Source organism: Macaca thibetana, chromosome 6, assembly GCF_024542745.1.
Source record: "Macaca thibetana thibetana isolate TM-01 chromosome 6, ASM2454274v1, whole genome shotgun sequence".
Taxonomy (NCBI): domain Eukaryota; kingdom Metazoa; phylum Chordata; class Mammalia; order Primates; family Cercopithecidae; genus Macaca; species Macaca thibetana.
Genome location: NC_065583.1, coordinates 39,113,257 through 39,134,359, shown reverse-complemented (window position 1 = coordinate 39,134,359; position 21,103 = coordinate 39,113,257). Strand labels below are relative to the sequence as shown.

Genomic DNA, 21,103 nt, shown 5'->3' with positions numbered 1-21,103 from the left:
TTGCAAATCAAGTTCCAGTCAAAGACTAAGCATTCATTTAATTATTGCATCTTTTAATTCTTCCTTAATTTAAAACAAGTGGAAGAAATCTTCCAGAGAATATGACAAAAAAACACCAAAAGATGGAAAATAAGAGAGAGATAGAAAAAGAAGAATATTAAAAGATCAAATCAGGAAGTCAAGCTTCTACTAACAGTAGAGCTGGGTTGGCAGGGGATACTTAATAAATGGATAGGAGACAATTATCTAAGAAGTTGTACCAGAGAATTTCCTAGAACCAAAGGACATATGTTTCTAGATTGGAAGGGCCCACCACAAACTCAACACAGTGAATAAAAATATTCATACTAATGCTCACTAGTAAAACATTTCAAACACTGGAGGCAAAGAAGATACTGAAAACTTCCAGAGGAAAAGAAGGCATGCCATGTAATTGATCAGAAATCAGAATGACATCACACTTTTTCATTTCAGTACTCTTACGGGATAAAAGAACAATGTCTTCATGTTTATGAGGGAGAATAATTTCCAACTGAAATTTCCATACCCAGCCAGACTGTCACAAAAGTAAAAGGCTAGAATGAAGACATTTTCATGACAAAGCCCCTTTTTAAAAAGTGACTTTCCATGTACCATTTATAAAAAAGCTACTGAAGGATATTTTAAAAGATGGGTAGGTGGGTGAAGAATAAATCAAGAAAGAAGATTCTGTGGGATCCTAGAACAGCCAGTCTAAAACAGGAGGGAGTTATAAGGAATCCCAGGAAAATCGTGGAGGGAAGCCACAGGGTGACTGCCCTGCAGGAGGCCCCGAGAACAGCCTCATGAATTGGAGAAAGAGATTGGAGGGCTTCATAATGGATATTGCAATGAAAAGTGGAAGTGATAAGCAATGTAGTTGACTGTACTAAGAGACTTTATAGAGTTTTACCAGAAAGTTTGGGCCTGAATTAATGACTTTATTTTTTTTTGAGACAGAGTCTCGCTCTGTTGTCCATGCTGGAATGCAGTGGCGCGACCTCAGCTGACTGCAACCTCCGCCTCCTGGGTTCAAGCAGTTCTCCTGCCTCAGCCTCCTGAGTAGCTGGGACTACAGGTGCCTGCCACCATGCCCAGCTAATTTTTTGAGTTTTTGGTGGAGATGGGGTTTCACCATGTCAGCCAGGATGGTCTCGATCTCCTGACCTTGTGATCCTCCAGCCTCGGCCTCCCAAAGTGCTGGGATTACAGGCATAAGTCACCGCGCCGGGCCTGAATTAATGATAAGCAGGTTGAAAATGGAGGCAATAAAAACCAGACACTGCTGTAAGAAAAGAAACACAATCATCTGTGTGGTCTTTATGCAACTAACAGTTACATAGTTTTACTATGTAAACATTGAATGTTGATCTAACCAATGGTGTGCTGTGGCTACATAGGGAGAGTGCAAATGGCACTGGGATGCAGTGGAGTCTATGTATACATCTGGCTGGCGGATAGGGCAAGAAGCTAAATCCGTATTTCCCATAATGAAGCCAATAGATACTGTTTAATATTGAAGAAAAATCAGGAAATACAATGTCAACATGATATTTAGAAATACAAAGGTATCAAAAGAAGTATCTAGAGGAAATGAAAGTAGTTGCCTCTGGGAGCAGGAAGTGGGTGCAACGGGAGGGGAGGCTGCTGCGTTTTGTTATAAACCCTATACAACCATATGACTTTTTAAACTATGGATCTGCATTCATTTGATAACATTTTAAAATAAAAAATTTAAAATTCATTAATTTAAGATTTTGTTTGTTTTGTGATAGGATCTCACTCTGTCACCCAGGCTGGAGTGCAGTGGTGCAATCCCAGCCCACTGCAGCCTCAACCTCCCAGGCTCAACAGATCCTCCCACCTTAGCCTCCCAAGTAGCTGGGACTATAGGCATGTGCCACCACACCTGGTTAAGTTTTGTATTTTTTTAGAGAGGGGATTTTGCCACATTGCCCAGGCTGGTCTCAAACTGCCGGGCTCAAACAATCCTCCCGCCTCGGCCTCCCAAGGTGCTGGAATTACAGGCATGAGCCACCATGCCCACCCTAATTTCAGATTTTAAAATACTCTTAGTAACTTACTGTGGCACACATCACCATGCAGTATAACATCATCATGCTAGTGAAGTTCTAAGTCATCGTCACCTTCTTCATGTCAGGATATTCTACCTCCTAAATTTTCATTGTCCAGTTCAGTAGCCACTAGCCATGCATTGCTATTTCAATTTAAATTAATTAAAATTACATAAAATTCAAATTTTAATTCTTCAGTCACACAATTCACATTTCCAAGTGCTCAAGAGTCACATGTAGCTAATGACTACTATACTGTGCAGCACAGATATCATTTCCATCATTACAGAAAATTCTACGGGCAGTACTACCCTAAATTGTTCTCAGATTTATCCCTTCTTCCCAGCATGTTGCCATTCTCTCTGAGGCAGTATAGAGTAGTGACGGAAGGTGTGGACCCTGGACTCGGAATATGTGAGCTCAAGTATGGGTGTCATCGTTTACTTGCTGTGTGACTTTGGGTATATCATATAACCTCTTGGTGCTTCGGTTTCCCCATCTATAAGATGAAGATACTAAGAGCATCATCACCTCCTGAGGGCTGTAAGGGTAGACTGTGATAATGTGTTTATATTAAGTGCTTAGCACCATGCCTGGCCCATGGGAAACACCCAGTAAAGGTTGCCTGCTGCCATTACTCTTCCTCCTCCTCCTCCTCTCCAACTCCCCATATCCTGTCAGCCACTTCTGAGCTCACATGCAGCCCTGAAGGACAGTTCCCAATCAAACTCAAACTTCCCACCTCAAAGCCCACCTCTCTCTCTTTCTCTCCCCAAGGACTTCCTCAGGTGCTCCAAGAGCTTGTCATTCCAGAGGAGAGCAGCCCAGAAGTCCTGGGATTTACACCTCCTGTAGAAACCCTCAACCAGAGAAAGATGGAAGTCAATGAGTAAGTACCCCAGCTTCCCTTGCTGGGCAATTCTGAGGTGTTTCCTCCACAGTCCCTCAGAGCGCCCCCGTTGGAATCGAGGCCAGTTTTCTACAGCAGTCACCTGCTCAGGGATATGCCTTTTTTTTGGCCCTTCTCCCTTCCACGTCTGCCTTTCTCCTCCCTCAACTTGTACTTCTTGGACTTTCCTCTCAACCTGCACCCAAGTCATGGTCTCAGGGTCTGTTTTTGGGGGACCCACGCCAAGACTGTCATTATCATCATCATCATTGTCAATTCATTTTCTTTCTTTCTTTTTTTTGAGATAGAGTCTTGTTCTTTTGCCCAGGCTGGAGTGCAGGGGCATGATCTCAGCTCACTGCAACCTCTGCCTCCTGGGTTCAAGTGATTCTCATGCCTCAGCCTCCTGAGTAGCTGGAATTATAGGCATGTGCCACCACGCCCAGATAATTTGTGTATTTTTAGTAGAGATGGGGTTTCACCATGTTGGCCAGGCTGGTCTCAAACTCCTGGCCTCAAGAGATCCTCCTGCCTCGGCCTCCCAAAGCACTGGGATTACAGGCATGAGTCACTGTGCCCAGCCAATTTATTTTCTCCTTATCTCAAGACTAACCTCCTGCAGGAGCCTCCTGGTTGATTTTCCCACCTTCTCTCCCACGGTACAGCTAGAGCTATCTCAGTTTAATCAAAATGTCAAGTTGTGACTTACCTGCTTCAAATCTCCACTGGTTTCTTCTTGCCCAAAGGCAGAGTAGAAGCTTAGTCCTGCAATAAAGAACCTTCCCAAATTCTCCTGATTTGTGAAGTAAGTTTCCTGCTTTACCAGCTTCACCTCTGGCAAGTTGTGCTGCTCAACATCCTTTAAACCTGCTGTTCTTGTACTTGGGCCCAAACCTGTGCTGTGTCCTCTGACTGGAGTCCTAATAATAGCAGTAATAGTAAATACTCATGGACCACTTTCCCTGTGCCTTGCAGTGTTTCTATGCAATCTGCATGGCTTAGTTCACTGAATCCTCATGCCAACCAAGTGAAGAAGCTTACGCTGTTCTCCCCGTATTAGAGATAGGGAGACCAAGTCTTATGGAAATCACAAATACAGTAGTAGCATCAGAGGACTCCAGAGCTTGTGCCCTCTCCTTGGCAGGAAAGTGACGTCACACACACATAGTTAACTCACAGGAAAGAAACTTTACTTGGCAGAGAGAAAAGAAAAAGTCGCAGTTAATAGTGTGGGTGATCTGCTCATCCTTCTACTCCTTGCATTTGTGCTCCCAGGGCAGTGAGAGGTGAGGTGGGAGTCTGCTGTTGCCCCAGTTTTCTGGGCCTCTCATTCCAGGAGCACTTCTTGGCTAAGGGTGATGATGGTGCTTAATTATTCACTATATTCATAGGATGTAGCCCCCAAGCACATGTCAGTGACTTCCTCTAGTGCCCAGCTGAAGAAGCAGTGATCTGTGATCTGTTTCCATGTGGGAGGAAGAAACGGCCATGTTGGATTGGCCCAAGGATGGTACATGCGTCTCCCTGCAGGCTTGTCGGGGGTGACTTTGACCACGTGTGGCTCCCTTTCGTGCGCGACTCTTTGGTATCTAATCCATGAGTGAGGTGAGACTCCATGGTCCTGCTTCCTTTTCCTACTTCCCCACCTGGTAGACACCTGCTGTCTTTGTCTGTGCTGTAAAAACATACCACAGACTGAATAGCTTGTAAGAAATTTATTGTTCACAGTTCTGGAAGCTGGGAAGCTCAAGATCAAGGCACCAGCAGATTTGGTGTCTGGCAAGGGCCCACTTTCTAGTTGATAGAAAGTGGTTCATGGCTCCTTCTGGCTTTGTCCTCACAGTGGAAGAGACAAGGCAGTTCCAGCAGGCCTCTTTTATACTGGTGCTAATTCCTTTAGGAGGTAGGTCCTCCCAAAGGTCCTACCTCCTAACGCTATTACACTGGTGATTCGGTTTCAACACATGAATTTTGGAGACATGCGAACATACAAACCGTAGTGCCTGCTTGTCTCTTCTGATAGAGCTGAAACGTTCCTCCTCTGGGAAGTCTTCCCTAACTCCCCTGAGTAGAATTTTTCCTCCTACCTGTGTTCTGGTAGCATCCAGTCCATATTCCTCTTAGTGCTCTCCTGTTACATTCTAATGATTTGTTCATATATCACGTTCACCAGCCAAATTGTGAGTGTGAACCTCTTAATAGTGTCGGTTTTTTGTTCTCTGGATTCTCTGGTGTCTGTTACAATCCCTTCTTCCAAACCAGGAATTCAGAAAGTACTTTATTGTTTGGTTGTCAGGAAGGCAGATCTCCTGTCCATGCCTTTTAAACTTTATTTATTTATTTTTTCTGAGACAAGAGTCTCACTCTGTCACCCAGGCTATAGTGCAGTGGCATGATCTCAGCTCACTGCAACCTCTGCCTCCCAGGTTCTTCTTGTGCCTCAGCCTCCTGAATAGCTGGGATTACAGGCATGCACCACCATGCCTGGTTAATTTTTGTATTTTTAGTAGAGATGGGGTTTCTCCATGTTAGCCTGGCTGGTCTCGAACTCCTGACCTCAAATGATCCACCTACCTCGGCCTCCCTAAGTGCTGGGATTACAGGTGTGAGCCATCACACCTAGCCCCATGCCTTTTAGAAAAAGGAATGAGATCAATTCAGAGTGGTTATTATAAAGAATCAGTCATGTTTCTCTTAGAACCTGGAATACCAAAAATATTTTGTCTCTATTCACTTTAATTTCCCTTTGGTTTGTCTGTCTTTTCCATGGGATCACTATTTGACCTTAGGACTCTAAGGAGCTAGTTTCTGAAAAGTAATGTGAGCTGTTGAGTTTTCCTCCTTAGATCTATAAAAACATATGTATATTATCTATTTTCATACCCAGATTAAGACATTGCCTCCAGCTAGCCAATTCCCCCTCTCCTGTCCCTGAATCATGAAACTGGCACCATCTCTGAAAAGTTTCCTAGTTGTCTTCTGTTTTTGTAGCTTGTGAAAGATGTGGTTTTTAGTTGTGTGATTCTTTTTAAGCTGCTTCATTTGTTTTTGGACTGAATAGTAGCATAGCTACCCAAACTTGGACAGAAACATCAAATTCAGAATCTCTGGAAGTACAGCAATAAGAAGCTAATTACTTCATGTTTTCGATATGAATGAGACTCAAGATACAGAACAGAATCACTGCTTCCCTGTTCTAACTCCCACCTCAGCTATGCTGGCAAACTTTGTTTTTCCTTTTGGGTTTAAGGGAATATGTTGGGAATAAAAAGCATTTTCCTCTACTCCACCTGCTGAATGGAATGAATAAAGGCCTCCATGAAAGATCTAAGTATTTAGCAAATACAACTTCAGCTTCCAAAGTTTCATGTCTGAAATAAATTTCAGAGTTTCAGATTTGAGTCCAGGCCAGATACATGCAAGTTGATACTGATTATTTGTGTCCTTTGGCAGAGGGTCTAAGGAAGTGTTATAATTCGGCTGTGTGGGGAGAGAGGATGATCGTGTATATGTGGCTTCTACGTGGTTGTCTGCAGATGGTGGAGAATGGAGTCCACCAGCTTCCCTCTTCTATCACTGGCTTCTACCTCCCTGGCCGGCCTCCCTTCATCCCCTGCCACCCCTTGCTTTCTATACTTGAGCCTCACTGGCATCATGCTTCTTCCTGCCACAGGGCCTTGGCATATGCTGCTGCCTCTGTCTGGAGTGTTCTTCACAAGCCTTGCCATATCTCTTTAACTAGTCAACTCTTACTCTTCCTTCAGATAGCAGCTCACTTCCTGGGGGAAGCTCTTAAGTGAAATGAAGTGAAATCCCCTTCTTATATGGTCTGAGGATACTGGATATTTCTTTGCAAGCAGCTGTGACAGTTGCAATTTTACATTTCTCTGTGTGATTCCTTGGGTAAATTACTTCCTAAAGTGTGGTATATGTATGACGGGACAGATGATATGTGGATGTCCTTTTATGACGTTAAAGTTATTGTTTATGTTAATGTGTATTAGAAGAAATATCTATATAGTACTACTAGTAGTGAATACTTATACTTTTATAAGTGTTTTTGCATACAATGGGCCTTAAAGTAGATAAAAGAATCCATCTTACATAAACTATATGAATTAGAAGTACCATAATCAGACTTCATTCTCCCCCCATGATTCAATTACCTCCCATCGGGTCCTTCCCATGACACATGGGGGTTATGGGAGTTACAATTCAAGATGAGATTTGGATGGGGACACAGCCAAACCATATCATGGGCTGGTCTTGAACTCCTGGGCTTAGGCAACTTCACTTCATTTCACTTAAGAGCTTCCCCCAGGAAATGAGCTGCTATCTGAAGGAAGAGTAAGAGTTGACTAGTTAAAGAGATATGGCAAGGCTTGTGAAGAACACTCCAGATAGAGGCAGCAGCATGTGCCAAGGCCCTGTGGCAGGAAGAAGCATGATGCCAGTGAGGCTCAAGTATAGAAAGCAAGGGGTGGCAGGGGATGAAGGGAGGCCATTATGGTACTTCTAATTCATATAGTTTATATGGCAAAAATGTTGGAAGCAGTATGCAAATGGCTGAAATTTGAGAAATGATGTGTTCATCAATATCTGTCTCCCTTTATGAGAGTGTAAGCTCCAGGAAAGAGGTTTTCTGTGCACCCTTGCACCCACCAGACCTAGTACATATTTAGGTCTTAAGAAATATTTGTTGAAAGATGGACAAGTGATTGAATGAAAAACCTAGTGATTTAACAAGTGCCCCTCCCAAGTAACATTGGGATAGGTGATTAGAAAGAAGGTTAAGGTTTTATTGAGAATCATCCATATAGATTGCAGGCAGGGGATAGGATGGAGCTTTGTAGACTTAGAGTGTTCAGCTTCAGATGCCCAGAGACTTGGCAGTCACAGGGCTGCAGGGGACCATGCCTGTTACCCTACTCAGAACAGTTCAATAGCATCCTGGGCAGGTATTGTCACAGGATAGATTCCTTGGGAAGCAGACTCTGAGATGCAGATTAGCACATGGGAACTTTACTACGGAGTGTTCTTAGAGCACCTGTGGAAGAAAAGGAACCAAAATAGGGCAGAGGGAGAAGTTGGGACATTCCCAATAGAGGCCTCTGCTTACCCTATGAGAAGTTCTGAAGCTGGAATGATCCTTTAGAACTGTCTAAATAATTAGGCTGGGTGTAGTGGCTTATGCCTGTAATTCCAGCACTTCGGAAGGCCGAGGCAGGCGGATTGCCTAAGCCCAGGAGTTCAAGACCAGCCCATGATATGGTTTGGCTGTGTCCCCACCCAAATCTCATCTTGAATTGTAACTCCCATAATCCCCATGTGTCATGGGAGGGACCCGATAGGAGGTCATTGAATCATGGGGGCAGGTCGTTCCTGTGCTGTTCTCATGATAGTGAATAAGTCTCACAAGATCTGATGGTTTTATAAAGGGCAGTTCCCCTGCACATACTCTCTCTTGCCGGCTGACATGTAAAACATGACTTTGCTCCTCATTTGCCTTCCACCGTGATTGTGAGACCTCCTCAGCCATGTGGAACTGTGAGTCATTTAAACCTCTTTCCTTTATAAATTACTCAGTCTTGGGTATGTCTTTATTAGCAGTGTGAGAACAGGCTAATCACTCTGTCTCTAAAAACAAACAAACAAAAAGAATTATACACCTGTACACCCGTGTAGACCACTTCGGGAGGGGTAAGACCTTGGGTAACACAACTTTCTTCATCAAGGCCATCCTTGAAGGTGCTGATGGCTAAGGCCAGTCTGCAGGTAATACTGTCGGCGGCTGGGAGGGTGATTTCTGAAGAGAGATCTGGGTGACACATCACAAGAGTCTATCACAGGTGTCTATCCAGGCTCTATATGAAGACCTCTGTATGAATATTTGAGTGGCAGATGCCAGTCACTATCTGTAAATGTGTTTCAACCATGATTGGAATGGCTTTCGTTCTTAGAAAGTTTTTTAATTTACATTGAACCAAAAAGCACTTTATTTATTTATTTATTTATATATTATTTTTTGAGACGGCGCCTTGCTCTGTTGCCCAAGCTGGAGTGCAGTGACGCGATCTCAGCTCACTGCAAGCTCCGCCTCCTGGGTTCATGCCATTCACCTGCCTCAGCCTCCTGAGTAGCTGGGACTACAGGTGCCCACCACAATGCCCGGCTAATTTTTTTTGTATTTTTAGTAGAGACAGGGTTTCGCCGTTTTAGCCAGGATGGTCTCGATCTCCTGACCTTGTGATCTGCCTGCCTCAGCCTCCCAAAGTGCTGGGATTACAGGCTTGAGCCACCGCTCCTGGCCTTGAAAAGCACTCCTCGTCAAGTTCTGAATGCCTGTACTCATTTTGATGACCAGAGCGAGAAGAACAATATGACCCTTGAACTAGCTGAAGAGAGCTATGGTATCTTTTAAATCTTCTCTTAACTAAACAAATCTCATTTCTTTAGCTGTTTTTTGTTTGTATGTTCTGTTTTGTATAGTCATCTGTTATTCTCTACATAATTTTGTTTTAAAATTTATCAAAGTTTATTTAATATGCAGCATCCAGAATATTATCTGGATAATAGTCCACATGTGGACTGACCAGCTGAAACTACAATAGGGGAATTATCATCATCTGGGTCTTATTAAACTTGGAGTCAACTAAGATTCTCATCTTTTTCATATGCACTGCTGTGGAACAAGATCTCTCCAAATATGGATTCATGAAATTGATCACTCGGAACCTAAATGGGGCCTCTAAAAGGTTATTTTTAGTCCTATCTTATTATATAATATATAAGATTATATTTATTATAAAAATAATGGCTTATGTTTATTTAATCCTTACTATATGCTAGATATTATGTTAAAAATACTTGCATGCCCCCCTCTCATTTAATCTTCCCAACAACTCTGTGAGGTTGATACTATTTGTATCCTCATTTTACAGAGGACGAAATGGAGGCACAGACAGATTAAGTAATTTGCCCAGAGTTACAAGGTCAGTAGGTGGAGGAGTCAAGATTCCAACTCTGGCTGTCTGACTTCAAAGCTGTCTTCTTCTGTATCTGTACCTTACGTTGATTTGTGCTAATTTAAATTAGGGAATGACTTAACAATATGTAATGATAGTACCTTGAACACACCTAGTGTTCTTCTGAGAATCTCAGAAGGCTTGGAAAGATATCATTTTTTTTAAAGGAAATAAAGCCAAAAAAATTAGTACTTTCTCTACCACTATAATAAGTTTTTTCAGAGAAAGGACCACCTTTTTTCATCTTTGAATACTCTGTATCTAGCATAGTATCTAAATCATGTTTATGACAGTTACCAGTTTATTGCTCTTCTGCTCCAAATCTACTCTTTGCATGGTTTTGCTATACTGAAGCTGAACGCTGAAAACATTTCTATACCAGCTGATATGAAGTAACGTTTGTCAGTAGAGGGCGCTGGGGGGACACTATCAGAAGAAGGGGCATTTCTCTGGGGTCTTATACTTTTCTTGTTGCTCCTATGTTTCTTCTTGCTCCTATGGTGCAGTGGCCACTGGGCAGCTCCCTGTGGAGACCTGCTGGTGCACACCTTTTGGCGAGTTTTGCTGGCACTCCAGCAAAACTTCCAGAGAGTTTCACCAGCATTCTAGTGGGAATGAAGCACCTCGGTGAAATTCTTCACCGTCCAGTGGGCCACGGCCACATCTCGAATGCAGCCTGAATCTCATCTTGAGAGGATGTCTTCTTTCAAGTGAGTTCCTTCCTTGATAACTCTCCTCAGCTTGGAAGGTAGTAGTTGTTCCCTACACCTACTATTCCAATGTTCTCTAGAGATCTCCTTACCCTTCTTAAAGTTAATGCCTTTTACTAGTTAACAATTCTTTCCATTAAAATGTCCCCCCTGTTCAAATGATTGGTGTGGTTTCTGTCTCCTGACTGGACCCTGACTAATATAGACAATAGATGGTTAATGGATAGGCTGGGCATAGTGGCTCACACTTGTAATCCCAGCACTTTGGGAGGCTGAGGCGGGCTCTCCTGACTTGAGGTCAGGAGTTCGAGACCAGCCTGGGCAACATGGCAAATTCCTGACTAAAAATACAAAAATTAGCCAGGCATGGTGATACTACTTGTCTGTAGTCCCAGCTACTCAGGAGGCCGAGGCAGGAGAATCACTTGAACCTAGGAGGTGGAGGTTGCAGTGAGCCAAGATCACGCCACTGCCCTCTAGCCTGGGTGACAGAGTGAAGTTTTTTGGAGTTATACATTTTCTCTCTTTCTTTCTTTCTTTTCTTTCTCTCCTTCTTGTCCTTCCTTTCCTTTCTTTCTTTCCTTCTTTCTTTTCCTTCCTTCTTTTCTTTTTTTCTTTATTTCCTTTCTTTCTCCCTCCCCATCTCTTCTCTCTTTTCTTTCTTTCTTTCCTTCCTTCCTTCTTTCTCTTTCTTTCTCTCTTCTCTCTTTCTCTCTTTTCTTTTTTCTTCTCTCCTTTCTCGTTTCTTTTCTCTTTCTCTTTTCTGTTTTCTGTTTTCTCTTTTCTTTTTTTTCTTTTCTTCTCTGTTGCACAGGCTGGAGTGCAGTGGTGTGATCTTGGCTCACTGCAACCTCCACCTACTGGGTTCAAGCAATTCTTATACATTTTCAAGCAATCTATAAAACTTACCTCTTTTTGGCCAGGCACAGTGGCTCATGCCTGTAATCCCAGCACTTTGGGAGGCTGAAGCGGGTGAATCACGAGGTCAAGAGATAGAGACCATCCTGGCTAACACGGTGAAATGCCGTCTCTACTAAAAATACAAAAATTAACTGGGTGTGGTGGCGGGCGCCGGTAGTCCCAGCTACTTGGGAGGCTGAGGCAGGAGAATCACTTGCAATCCTGGAGGCGGAGGTTGCAGAGAGCCGAGATTGCGCCACTGCACTCCAGCCTGGTGATACAAGACTCCGTCTCAAAAAAAACAAAAAAAAAAGCCTACCTCTTTTTTACCTCACTTGAGTATACAGCAGATTTCAGTGTTACCAAGGATATGGAAACGTATTTCCCTCTCATGTGCTCTTTCTGCACAACCATCTTGGATTTGCAATTTTGTCCTGTATTAGCAGAAACAGTCTGCCCAGTCTTAAAACTTGTACCATTTCCTGTTTCAATAGCATGGTCCCTCATGCAGGTGTTCTATTTTGAGAATGCAATAGATTTTACTATTCATTTCCACAGGAAGTGGCTAAACTCTTAATACAGTTGATATTCCCAGGCTCTGAACAGTCTTGTTTTCTAATCCATGCAAATTATATACAAGTTAGTATATAATACGTTCCTACAACTTGTTTTGGAGAATAAGGCATATTTGAAAATAATCCAACTTCTTATTCTTATGATCTATGGGTCAGACTAAAAAAAATTATTTCCTAAGAAAACATGAAATGTAAAAATCACAGTGAAGTGTGTCTCTGTGACAATTGGCACAAATTGACTATTTACATCTCTATCCCCGAACACTTTGGCCAAGTGAACCAAATCCTTAAATTGAACACAGTTCCAAACAGGGAGTGCCCAACCCTTCATTAAGGCTGATAGAAAAGCACATCAAGGACATGTGAGGTTTTCCTTGTTTATATAATGAAACAGACACCAATGTTTAGCTGCTGAATGTGTAAATATAGCCTGCGTGACAGTGGGGAGCTAAGAAGGAAGGAAGCAATTTGGGAAATATCTCCTTCCCACATCACAAACATTCTCAGAACCATCAGAAGACCCCAAAGCTAGGTCCTACAATATGTGCATTTTATAAAGCAAACCCACCCTCTGGCTTCGGGCTGTGTGTGACCTGGTTTCTCTTTTTAATTTTATAACTAGGGTGGAAAGCTAACAGTGTAGTATGTCATGGTCAATATGTCAACCACAAAGTGGGTCCAACGTTGCAGAAAGATTCCAATAGTCATTTAGTACATTTCCCTTGTAACTTGAGAGAATGGCAGTTGAATCACTAGGGTCTGGAGTCCGTAGTGTCAGATCTCCAAACCTGAAGCTCTGAGTTCTGAGTCGATTTTAGTGTACATTTATGTACAATGGCAAGAGGAGTTTTTTCCTGGGGGTGGAAGACAGCTTTAGGGAGTGGATTCGAAGGAGGGGGTGCCACTTTTTATTAGCCATTATTTCAGTTTTAGCAGTCATCAAACAAGTCATCCCTAGTCATTTTGAAATGGAGAACATATAAGTCCTGCTGCTCAGTTGGGCTTAAATATTTCCACATTGTCACTAATGCTTCTAAAAATATTTTTTGTTAATTTGTGGAAGTGTAGTTGACAGCACATTTTTGTTTGATGAGCTACTACTACCATACAAGCTAATATAACAACCCAAAAGTGCTTAGGATTGGAGATTCCTCCTCCCTTCCCATCCCATGATGAATAGGACATCACTCAGATAAATATGAAAAGTGAAGACTATATTTGTATTTTTCTCTTTGTGGTCAAGTTCACTGACAGGAGGTCCATTCTCAGCCACCCGCACCCCACCAAATATTTAAGACATAGAATTACTTTGTTGAGTTGGTTCAGCCGAGATGGAAAATGCAGATCCCTGTATAAGCTGCATTCCAGCAGCAATGGTGTTTAGCTTAGGACTGAGCCAGGAATGGCATACTTTTTAAAAGGTAGGTAAGAGGTGAGAGAGGATCATTTCCAGAAAGTGATAGTAGCTGGGGAAGCTGCATAGAGGCCCCAGGTTATAGCCTTTTCTTGGTTCAATCTGCTTTTTATGTTTTTATTAGAAGTGGTTAAGAACTAGGAATTGTTGGGGGTTGGGGAGGCAACAGAGAGGAATGAAGTGAAGACTGTGGGAGTTAGGGAGGGAACGACCTCAAGACCCAACGTGATGAGAATTCCAAAGGATGGGGAAGGGGTCAAAGTCTCCAGGGCTTCCAAGAGCAGAAAAATCTGCTAGACCAGCCTTGGAGGCAGCAGTGGGCGCCCATGGAATCTGTTCCATTACATTCATTTTACATGATTAGCAGCAAATCAGGCTAAAAGAATTAACAGAGCCTTCAAAACAGATGGTTCCTGGGTAACAGGATGTCCTCTTGTCTTGTTTACTCAAGAACAAACTGTGTCTTTGAAAACACTAAAGCCTTAACACAAGATACTCATTGGGTCTCACCATCTTTGGGAAGAACAGTTGCTTTAAGTCAGTGTTTTTCAAACTGCAGTTGTGACCCATGAATGTTGTGAACCAAGTTAAATGATGTTTGACCAGTGTGTTTTAGTGGAATGTAACAGCAAAATCAAAGTGCCTCATCTAGTTTTGTGAAATTTTTGTTTCAGTGGTGTATATGTATAACAGTATGTGTGTGCCAGGTTGTAATGGAAAATGTAGTTCTTATGGTGGAACAAGATCCAAAAAGTAGAAAACATTGCTTTATGCAACTTTAGAAGGGAAAGAAGGGATTGAGTGTGGTATATCAATATTGTAGTATGTAATTAGTAGAGTGAGCACACACTGTCCACCTTTTTCCTTAGACGATGCGTGTGCATCTGTGTGTGTGATTCCATATGCTGTGCTAGGCAGCAGCATACTTCCTCCTAAGGATGTCATAAGATCCAGAGGTTTATTTAAGGAAATACTGCTCAGAATGATAATTTAGAAAATCTGAGAAGCACATCTACGGCTCCACATCAGGTGGATCTCTTCTTAAGATGAAGAGATCCACCCTCTTGCCATTGACTTAAAATTGTAAGTAAGTCCTTAAATGGTTTTTGTTGTTGTTGTTTTCAGGTCATATCATATCTTTGCCTAAGCACCGCCAGTCACCTCAACAATAGTAGCATAATTTTACATGGTTTATGTTAAGAAGAAAAAGTTTCACCTGAGTTATTTGTGGTGCCTGACTCCTCAGGAGGCAGATTTCCTGTATATGTATATTACCCTAACAGAAATGTAGGAGATCACCCATACTGCCTTCTGTTTCCAAACACATTGAAAAATGTTTCTACCTTCACATTCCCTGTTAGCTTTTAAAGTCTGACATCTGGTAACAAGGTAAGTATAGAAAACTAAGCAGCCACACCTCAGGGATGCCAGGGAAGTCCTTTGATAGAAAGATGAGGCAACAGGATGCTCAGAAACTCAGAAACATTATCACCTGTTATTGGAACATTTATTAATATTTGTAAGGTGCAGACTATGATACACAAAAAGACAGTGATATGAAATGACAGGCGTCTTCATCAGAGGTCTGCTTTGCAGCCTGTGAGTTTAGTTGTCAGCAGTACACTCAAGGCTAAGGACTTGGAGACTTGGGTTCCGTTGCCTCTGACATAAAGCAAGGACCTTCAGTAACAGCTGATGCTCCAATCAGTTTTTTGTTCATACACACTGTTGGCCATAGGAATCTTTCTTAGCATTCTTTCCAAGGAAACCAGTAGCTACCTCTACCACCATCACATTGCAAACAACCAAAGGCACACATGTTCATGATGCTTTGTTCAGAGCTGGCCCGAAAATGAATTCACATGACAGGAGCTGGCTATGAGACTTACTTGAGACAGCAATGGGAATGCCCCCAGGTTAATGAACTAGAGCATGTTCAAAACAGAGCAGGGAACTACCAGCCTCTTCCTTCTAGATCTGACAGGCTCTTTGGCTGATTTGAAAGCAGTCCCCCTGAAGCTGACATGGTTCTAAAGTTGAAAATGCTAAGTTTACTTTGCCGTGTCCTCTGACATTTTGATAGGGGTTTATTTTATGGTGGGGGTTGCTGATTCTTCCAAAATCTGGGTTTCTGGGATTTGCTGTTTATTCAGCAGGAACCTACAAAGTCTGCGTTTATTCTTGACTGAAAGAATTGAATCCACAGCATCTTTCATCATAAATATAATGCCCTAGGAGAAGATACAGCAGCAAACCAGACAGACAAGGTCCCCAGTATCCAGTACAGTGCCTAGCACAAAGTAGGCAACTTAATAGTCATTGAACAGATATATGAATGGTATCTGGGTTGAGGTGGTCGAGGTCACATTGGTGTTTTTACTACAATGCTTTGCATCTCTGAAATCACAGACTTCCATTTCACATGTTAGCAATGGCATTTAATTTTCCTTGGCCAATGTTATGCTTGAGTTTGATTCATACAATAAAAAGTATGGACCATTATAATTATCTTAGATTTCCTCTCTGGGTATCATTTTCTGGTCAAATCTTCATACTAAAGAGACGTTAAGCCACACTGCTTTTTCTCTAACTTGCCTGCAAAGATTTACTAAAATAAAACAGATTGATCTTATCCAAGTAACAAAAACAAAAATGTTATGAAATCACTTTGCTGCCCAAATCTAAAATACTATTATTAACCATAATGTCAACTTACTTAGGTCAATTCTTCAATTGCACTATGCTTTGAACAAATTGTCATTTTCCTTCCATTCTAAATATGACAGTTCAGTTATTAAGGAATTGTTTTTAGTTAACAATTACTTCAATTTCATATGAAACATGAGCTAACACTCTCATCAATTTTTATTCACAATTATCATTGCTCAAGAGTTCCTACTTTGAAAAGAAAATTTGTAATAGCACAGTGGAAAACAAAAATCTCATTTTATAGGTAAATGTAAGTATCAGATAATTGAGTAGCTTGTACATTGTATCCTATTACTATCATTCTCAGTGCCTGAATACTAATCAGTTTAACTGCTTTCAAGCTATATATTTTTAAATGTAATTAAAACATACAGTCTCACAGTAAATTTCAATGGCTTATTAAAGGCCTTTACATGGCATCAGTATCATATGTTAGAGATGAATGGTGTTTCTAATTTGCTAGCCACTTGGGTCAAGTTTAAGAAGGAAGCGTATTTATACAAGTAATGGTAATACAAACGGTCTCTTGGGAAAGCTGTTGGTGAGGGTTTAACATTTTTGAAGTATGTTTTTGTGTATCTTTGAAAGGGGCATTTTATAGGCATTGGGCCAAAGCATCTTAAAATCATGTTCCTTAGTACAGGTATAACTACTGCCAGTGCTGCCTGACTGCTCAGGTAGACTCATGAGGTGTGCGTTTTTAAGGGTGAGTTGAGGTCAGGTGAGGTTCGGCGAGTTGAACCACCTTCAGCTGAATAATGCTCTTTAGGACCAGGACCCTGCTCCTTTACATATGGCAGGTAAGGCAGCAGTATCGTCAGCACCTGCACCTGGGGGCTGGATGGAACTGCAGAAACTCTGCCCCCAACCCACTGAATCTGAATCTCCCTTCAAACCAGGTCCCCAGATGATCTGCAAGCACTCTGGTGTTGGAGAAGCACTGGGCTAGGACCCCAAAGCCTCTGCTTACCAGGGGCCAAGCACAATGTGTGGCATTACTTTCTCTTTCCTTCTCCTTCTGAAATCATCCTCTTTTTATGATATCCCCCGAGACAGTTTCCCTTTCTTTCTCGTCACTCCCACACTCAGTCCCCAGATCCACATGAATTTCCCAGCTCTGATGTCCTTGCTTGTTACCAAGAAACCACTTCTAGTGCTCTCCACCTGTAGTTACCCAGGGCTCTCTGCTGCTGAGTAACCCTGGGAAGGTCAAAGCATGCTAATGACTCCCAAGGATTTATTCTGCCTTCCTGCCACTGGGCCTCCCTTTCTTCATGTATTCTGCATGGAGATGTCATCCTTCTAAGTTATCCAATCCAAAAATCCAATCTCTCTTTTCCATTTTAAATCCCTCTGTTCTGAAGGGGGGATTTCTTTGTCCCTGTTTCTGGTCATGGAATGCTGCCTTCCTAACCTGGCATGAAGCTTCTTTGCTAATATTTGCAGGGCATAGAAAGGACAAAGGGAGCCATGCCAGATGTTTGGGGGAATCACAGACAGGGTTTACTCAGTAGAGGGAAATAGTGTGCAGTTACTAATGACTCAGCAGACCCCTTAACACACTTCATTTGGCCCCGCCTTTGCATTGAGGGACTCAGCCTGCAAGAGGCAATGGGAGATCCAAACCCAGACCCAGACTGGCCAGCCAGTTGACCCCTAGAAGCAATTTGGTCCCTCTGTTCTAAACTGCGCAGGGGTAAAGGGCTCTGCAAAGAAGTGAACTGGGCATTTAGAAGCAAGTTGCTTATAAATTCAGGCTCTGTGGGCTAGGGGTTAGCGCAGCCAATGGTCAAGGGAACATTTTTGGTTCAACCAGGTGAGGACCCCTCGAAGCTTCTCTGGAGTGGTCAACACCCAGAACAGATCTCTTTAATCAGAAGAGACTGGCAGGGGAAGAAACAAGATTGCTTTCTGGCCATAGTGAGTCCGAGGACCACGTTTGCAGCTTCCATTCTTCTTGAGGCCAACAAACCAATTCTTCTCTGCGTGCTTCTTGGATGTATAGGTGTTGTAATGGTTCTCCTCCAGCCTTTCCAGGAACAAACATTCCTCATTTGGTGTCTGCTAAAAAGATAAAACCAAAAGAGAGTAGGACAATTAGTGAGTGGTTTCACATGGGAGTCCCCATTTACTAGCTGTGTGACAATGGGCAAAATACTAAAGCTCTCCCTGCCTCAGTCTCCTCTTCAGGAAAATTGGGGTCATGGTGGAACTTATTTCACAGGGTAGTCTTAAGGACTTAGAACAGCACCTGGCACTAAAGAGCCTTCAGTATGCATTTGCTGTTATTGTAAACTCCCTTTCCATTTAAAATCCATTTTAAAGTAATAAAGATGCGACTGATAAGAGCACTTCTAAGAGTCCTCAGGACTCTAGAATCTCCCATGGGGACATCCTGCTTGACTATAAGTACCTTGAGGGCAGGGCTGGATCTTTCATCTCTGTAGTGGCCTGGCACACAGGCATGACCATGGAAAAACATTCAAAATAAGTAAAAACCAGACTGTGATGTAGTGGGTTTGTTGTTGTTGTTGTTTTAACTTGAAGACTAGACTTAAAGAATAAATACAAAGCTGCTAAAATGCCTTTTTATCCTGGTGATTTTCACTAGCAATGTCAGGATTTTGCCTGTGTATTGTTATGATGATATGCTTGTGCAAAATTTATCCTAAGCATGAAACATATCCTAGAATGTAAATGTTTTTTTAAATGAAAATAGCTTTATTTTTTGCTACTTATAAAAAGAATCTTATAAATAGATGCTACTTGTGGCCAGGCACAGTGGCTCATGCCTGTAATCACACTACTTTGGGAGGCTGAAGCAGGAGGATTGCTTGAGCCCAGGAATTTGAGGCCAGTCTGGGCAACATAGCAAGACCCATTCTCTACAAAAAAAAATTTTTTTTTAAATTAGCTAGATGCCATGGTGTGTGCCTGTCCTCCTAGCTACTTAGGAGGCTGAGGTAGGAGGATTGCTCGACCCCAGGAGTTTGAGGCTGTACTGAGCTATGATTGTACCATTGCACTCTAGTCTGGGTGACACAGCGAGACCCTGTCTCTAAAGGGTAATAAAAATGCTACTTACAAGAAGAATTGTACTTTTAAAAACATACCTTTACTTTGTAAAAAAAAAACTATCCCAAAACCCACCACCCAGATATAGGCAACTGTTAATTGCTGATGAGCATCCTCCCCTACATCTCTTTATGTACATACAGACTAGATAAGGCTATATGGATATATACTTATGATATCATCAAAATGTCATGTTTTATTTGATGTTTTAAAAATGAACAACAAATCTATGAAAACATTCAATATTCCTAATGAGAAAAATGCAAATTAAAAATTATGTATCATATGTTAGCTATCCTATGTGCAAAGATTAAAAAAAAATTTGCACAAAGATAAAAAAAAATTGCAAGACTTAGAATGTGGGAACTAGGCACTGCCATGTACAGTTGGCGAGAAAAATTAGTGGCAACTTTCTGAAGACAGTTTAGCAATATGTATCAAAATTTACAAGATGTATTACCTTTGACTCAGCACTTTCACTTCTAGGAATCTACCCCTAGGAGATGGCTGAGTAAGCGTACAGTTGTATTTTTGAGGATGGTCTCTGAACCAATGGTTTTAGGGGCAAGCGATTAGGAGTAACCTATATGTCCATGGAAAGGTGATTGGTTAAGTGGATAAAAGAATATCCGTACAGTAGAATCTAGTGCAGCTGTACATTTATTAAGTTGAAAATCAGCCACAACATATTAAAGAGTGCAGTTACTTGAAAAAAACCCAGCAACCACTATTTTGCTTACTTGTAGTTAATCTGTTGGTGGAGGGGCAACTCAGTTTTTGAACTTTCTATTCGTCAAGATCTTAGAATATATTTATTGCATTTGGGTCTAAAACAGGTATATTAAAACAAGCTGGGAACTGAGACATCTGACTTTGCTTTGCCTTTTTCTTTTTCTTTTTTTTTTTTTTTTTTGAGACAGAGTCTCGCTCTGTCGCCCAGGCTGGAGTGCAGTGGCCGGACCTCGGCTCACTGCAAGCTCTGCCTCCCGGGTTTACGCCATTCTCCTGCCTCAGCCTCCCGAGTAGCTGGGACTACAGGCGCCCGCCACCTTGCCTGGCTAGTTTTTTTTTTTTTTTGTATTTTTTAGTAGAGACGGGGTTTCACCGTGTTAGCCAGGATGGTCTCGATCTCCTGACCTCGTGATCTACTCATCTCAGCCTCCCAAAGTGCTGGGATTACAGGCTTGAGCCACCGCGCCTGGCCTGCTTTGCCTTTTTCAAGTCGTGTGACCCCTGCAGTCTCTCTTCACCCACTGTGGTTGGTGATTTCCAATCACTGTCTGGCGGTTTCCAATCATGTTGTTCATTGTTCTCTATGTTTGTTTCTTTAGATTATAAACCCTAGTGAGGAAGGAGATGGAATCTTGTTGGTCTTCTCTCCACCCCCAGACACAGAGCCTTGCAAATAATAGGTGCTCACCAGCTAAGTAATGCGTTTAATTTGATTCTTGAGATAATACAAAGCAGTCAGGAAAGTCAGCCTTTCTTAGTAAGGAATTGTGTAACAGGAAGTATCCTGCTTCTTATTCATTCATAATCTAGTGAAATGACAACAGGGTGAGACACTTTAGATCATTTTGGAACAAGATGAGATATAAATATATTTTATTGGATGACTCTGCTGCCTCTAGAGGAACTTGGTCCAGACATTCGTGTTTGATGCACATTGTTGGGGGTAGAAGGAAGTAGACAGCTTGGACCAATGTGGGTTGC

General features: G+C 42.1%; 1 protein-coding gene and 1 long non-coding RNA gene across 2 annotated transcripts in view; one reads left to right on the top strand and one right to left on the bottom strand.

Annotated features, from left to right (window-relative positions):
- LOC126957264 (uncharacterized) overlaps window positions 1-21,103 on the top strand; it is a 325,970-nt gene that overhangs the window by 185,551 nt on the left and 119,316 nt on the right. Inside the window, exon 3 of the long non-coding RNA XR_007726701.1 lies at window positions 2,871-2,982. This is a non-coding gene — a long non-coding RNA (uncharacterized LOC126957264). The remainder of the gene's footprint in view (window positions 1-2,870; window positions 2,983-21,103) is intronic.
- Window positions 15,095-21,103, bottom strand: part of FGF1 (fibroblast growth factor 1) — a 96,101-nt gene continuing 90,092 nt past the window's right edge. The window contains 1 exon segment of the mRNA XM_050794952.1: window positions 15,095-18,379. Coding sequence (XP_050650909.1) covers window positions 18,185-18,379 — 195 coding nt within the window. The 3' untranslated portion in view covers window positions 15,095-18,184.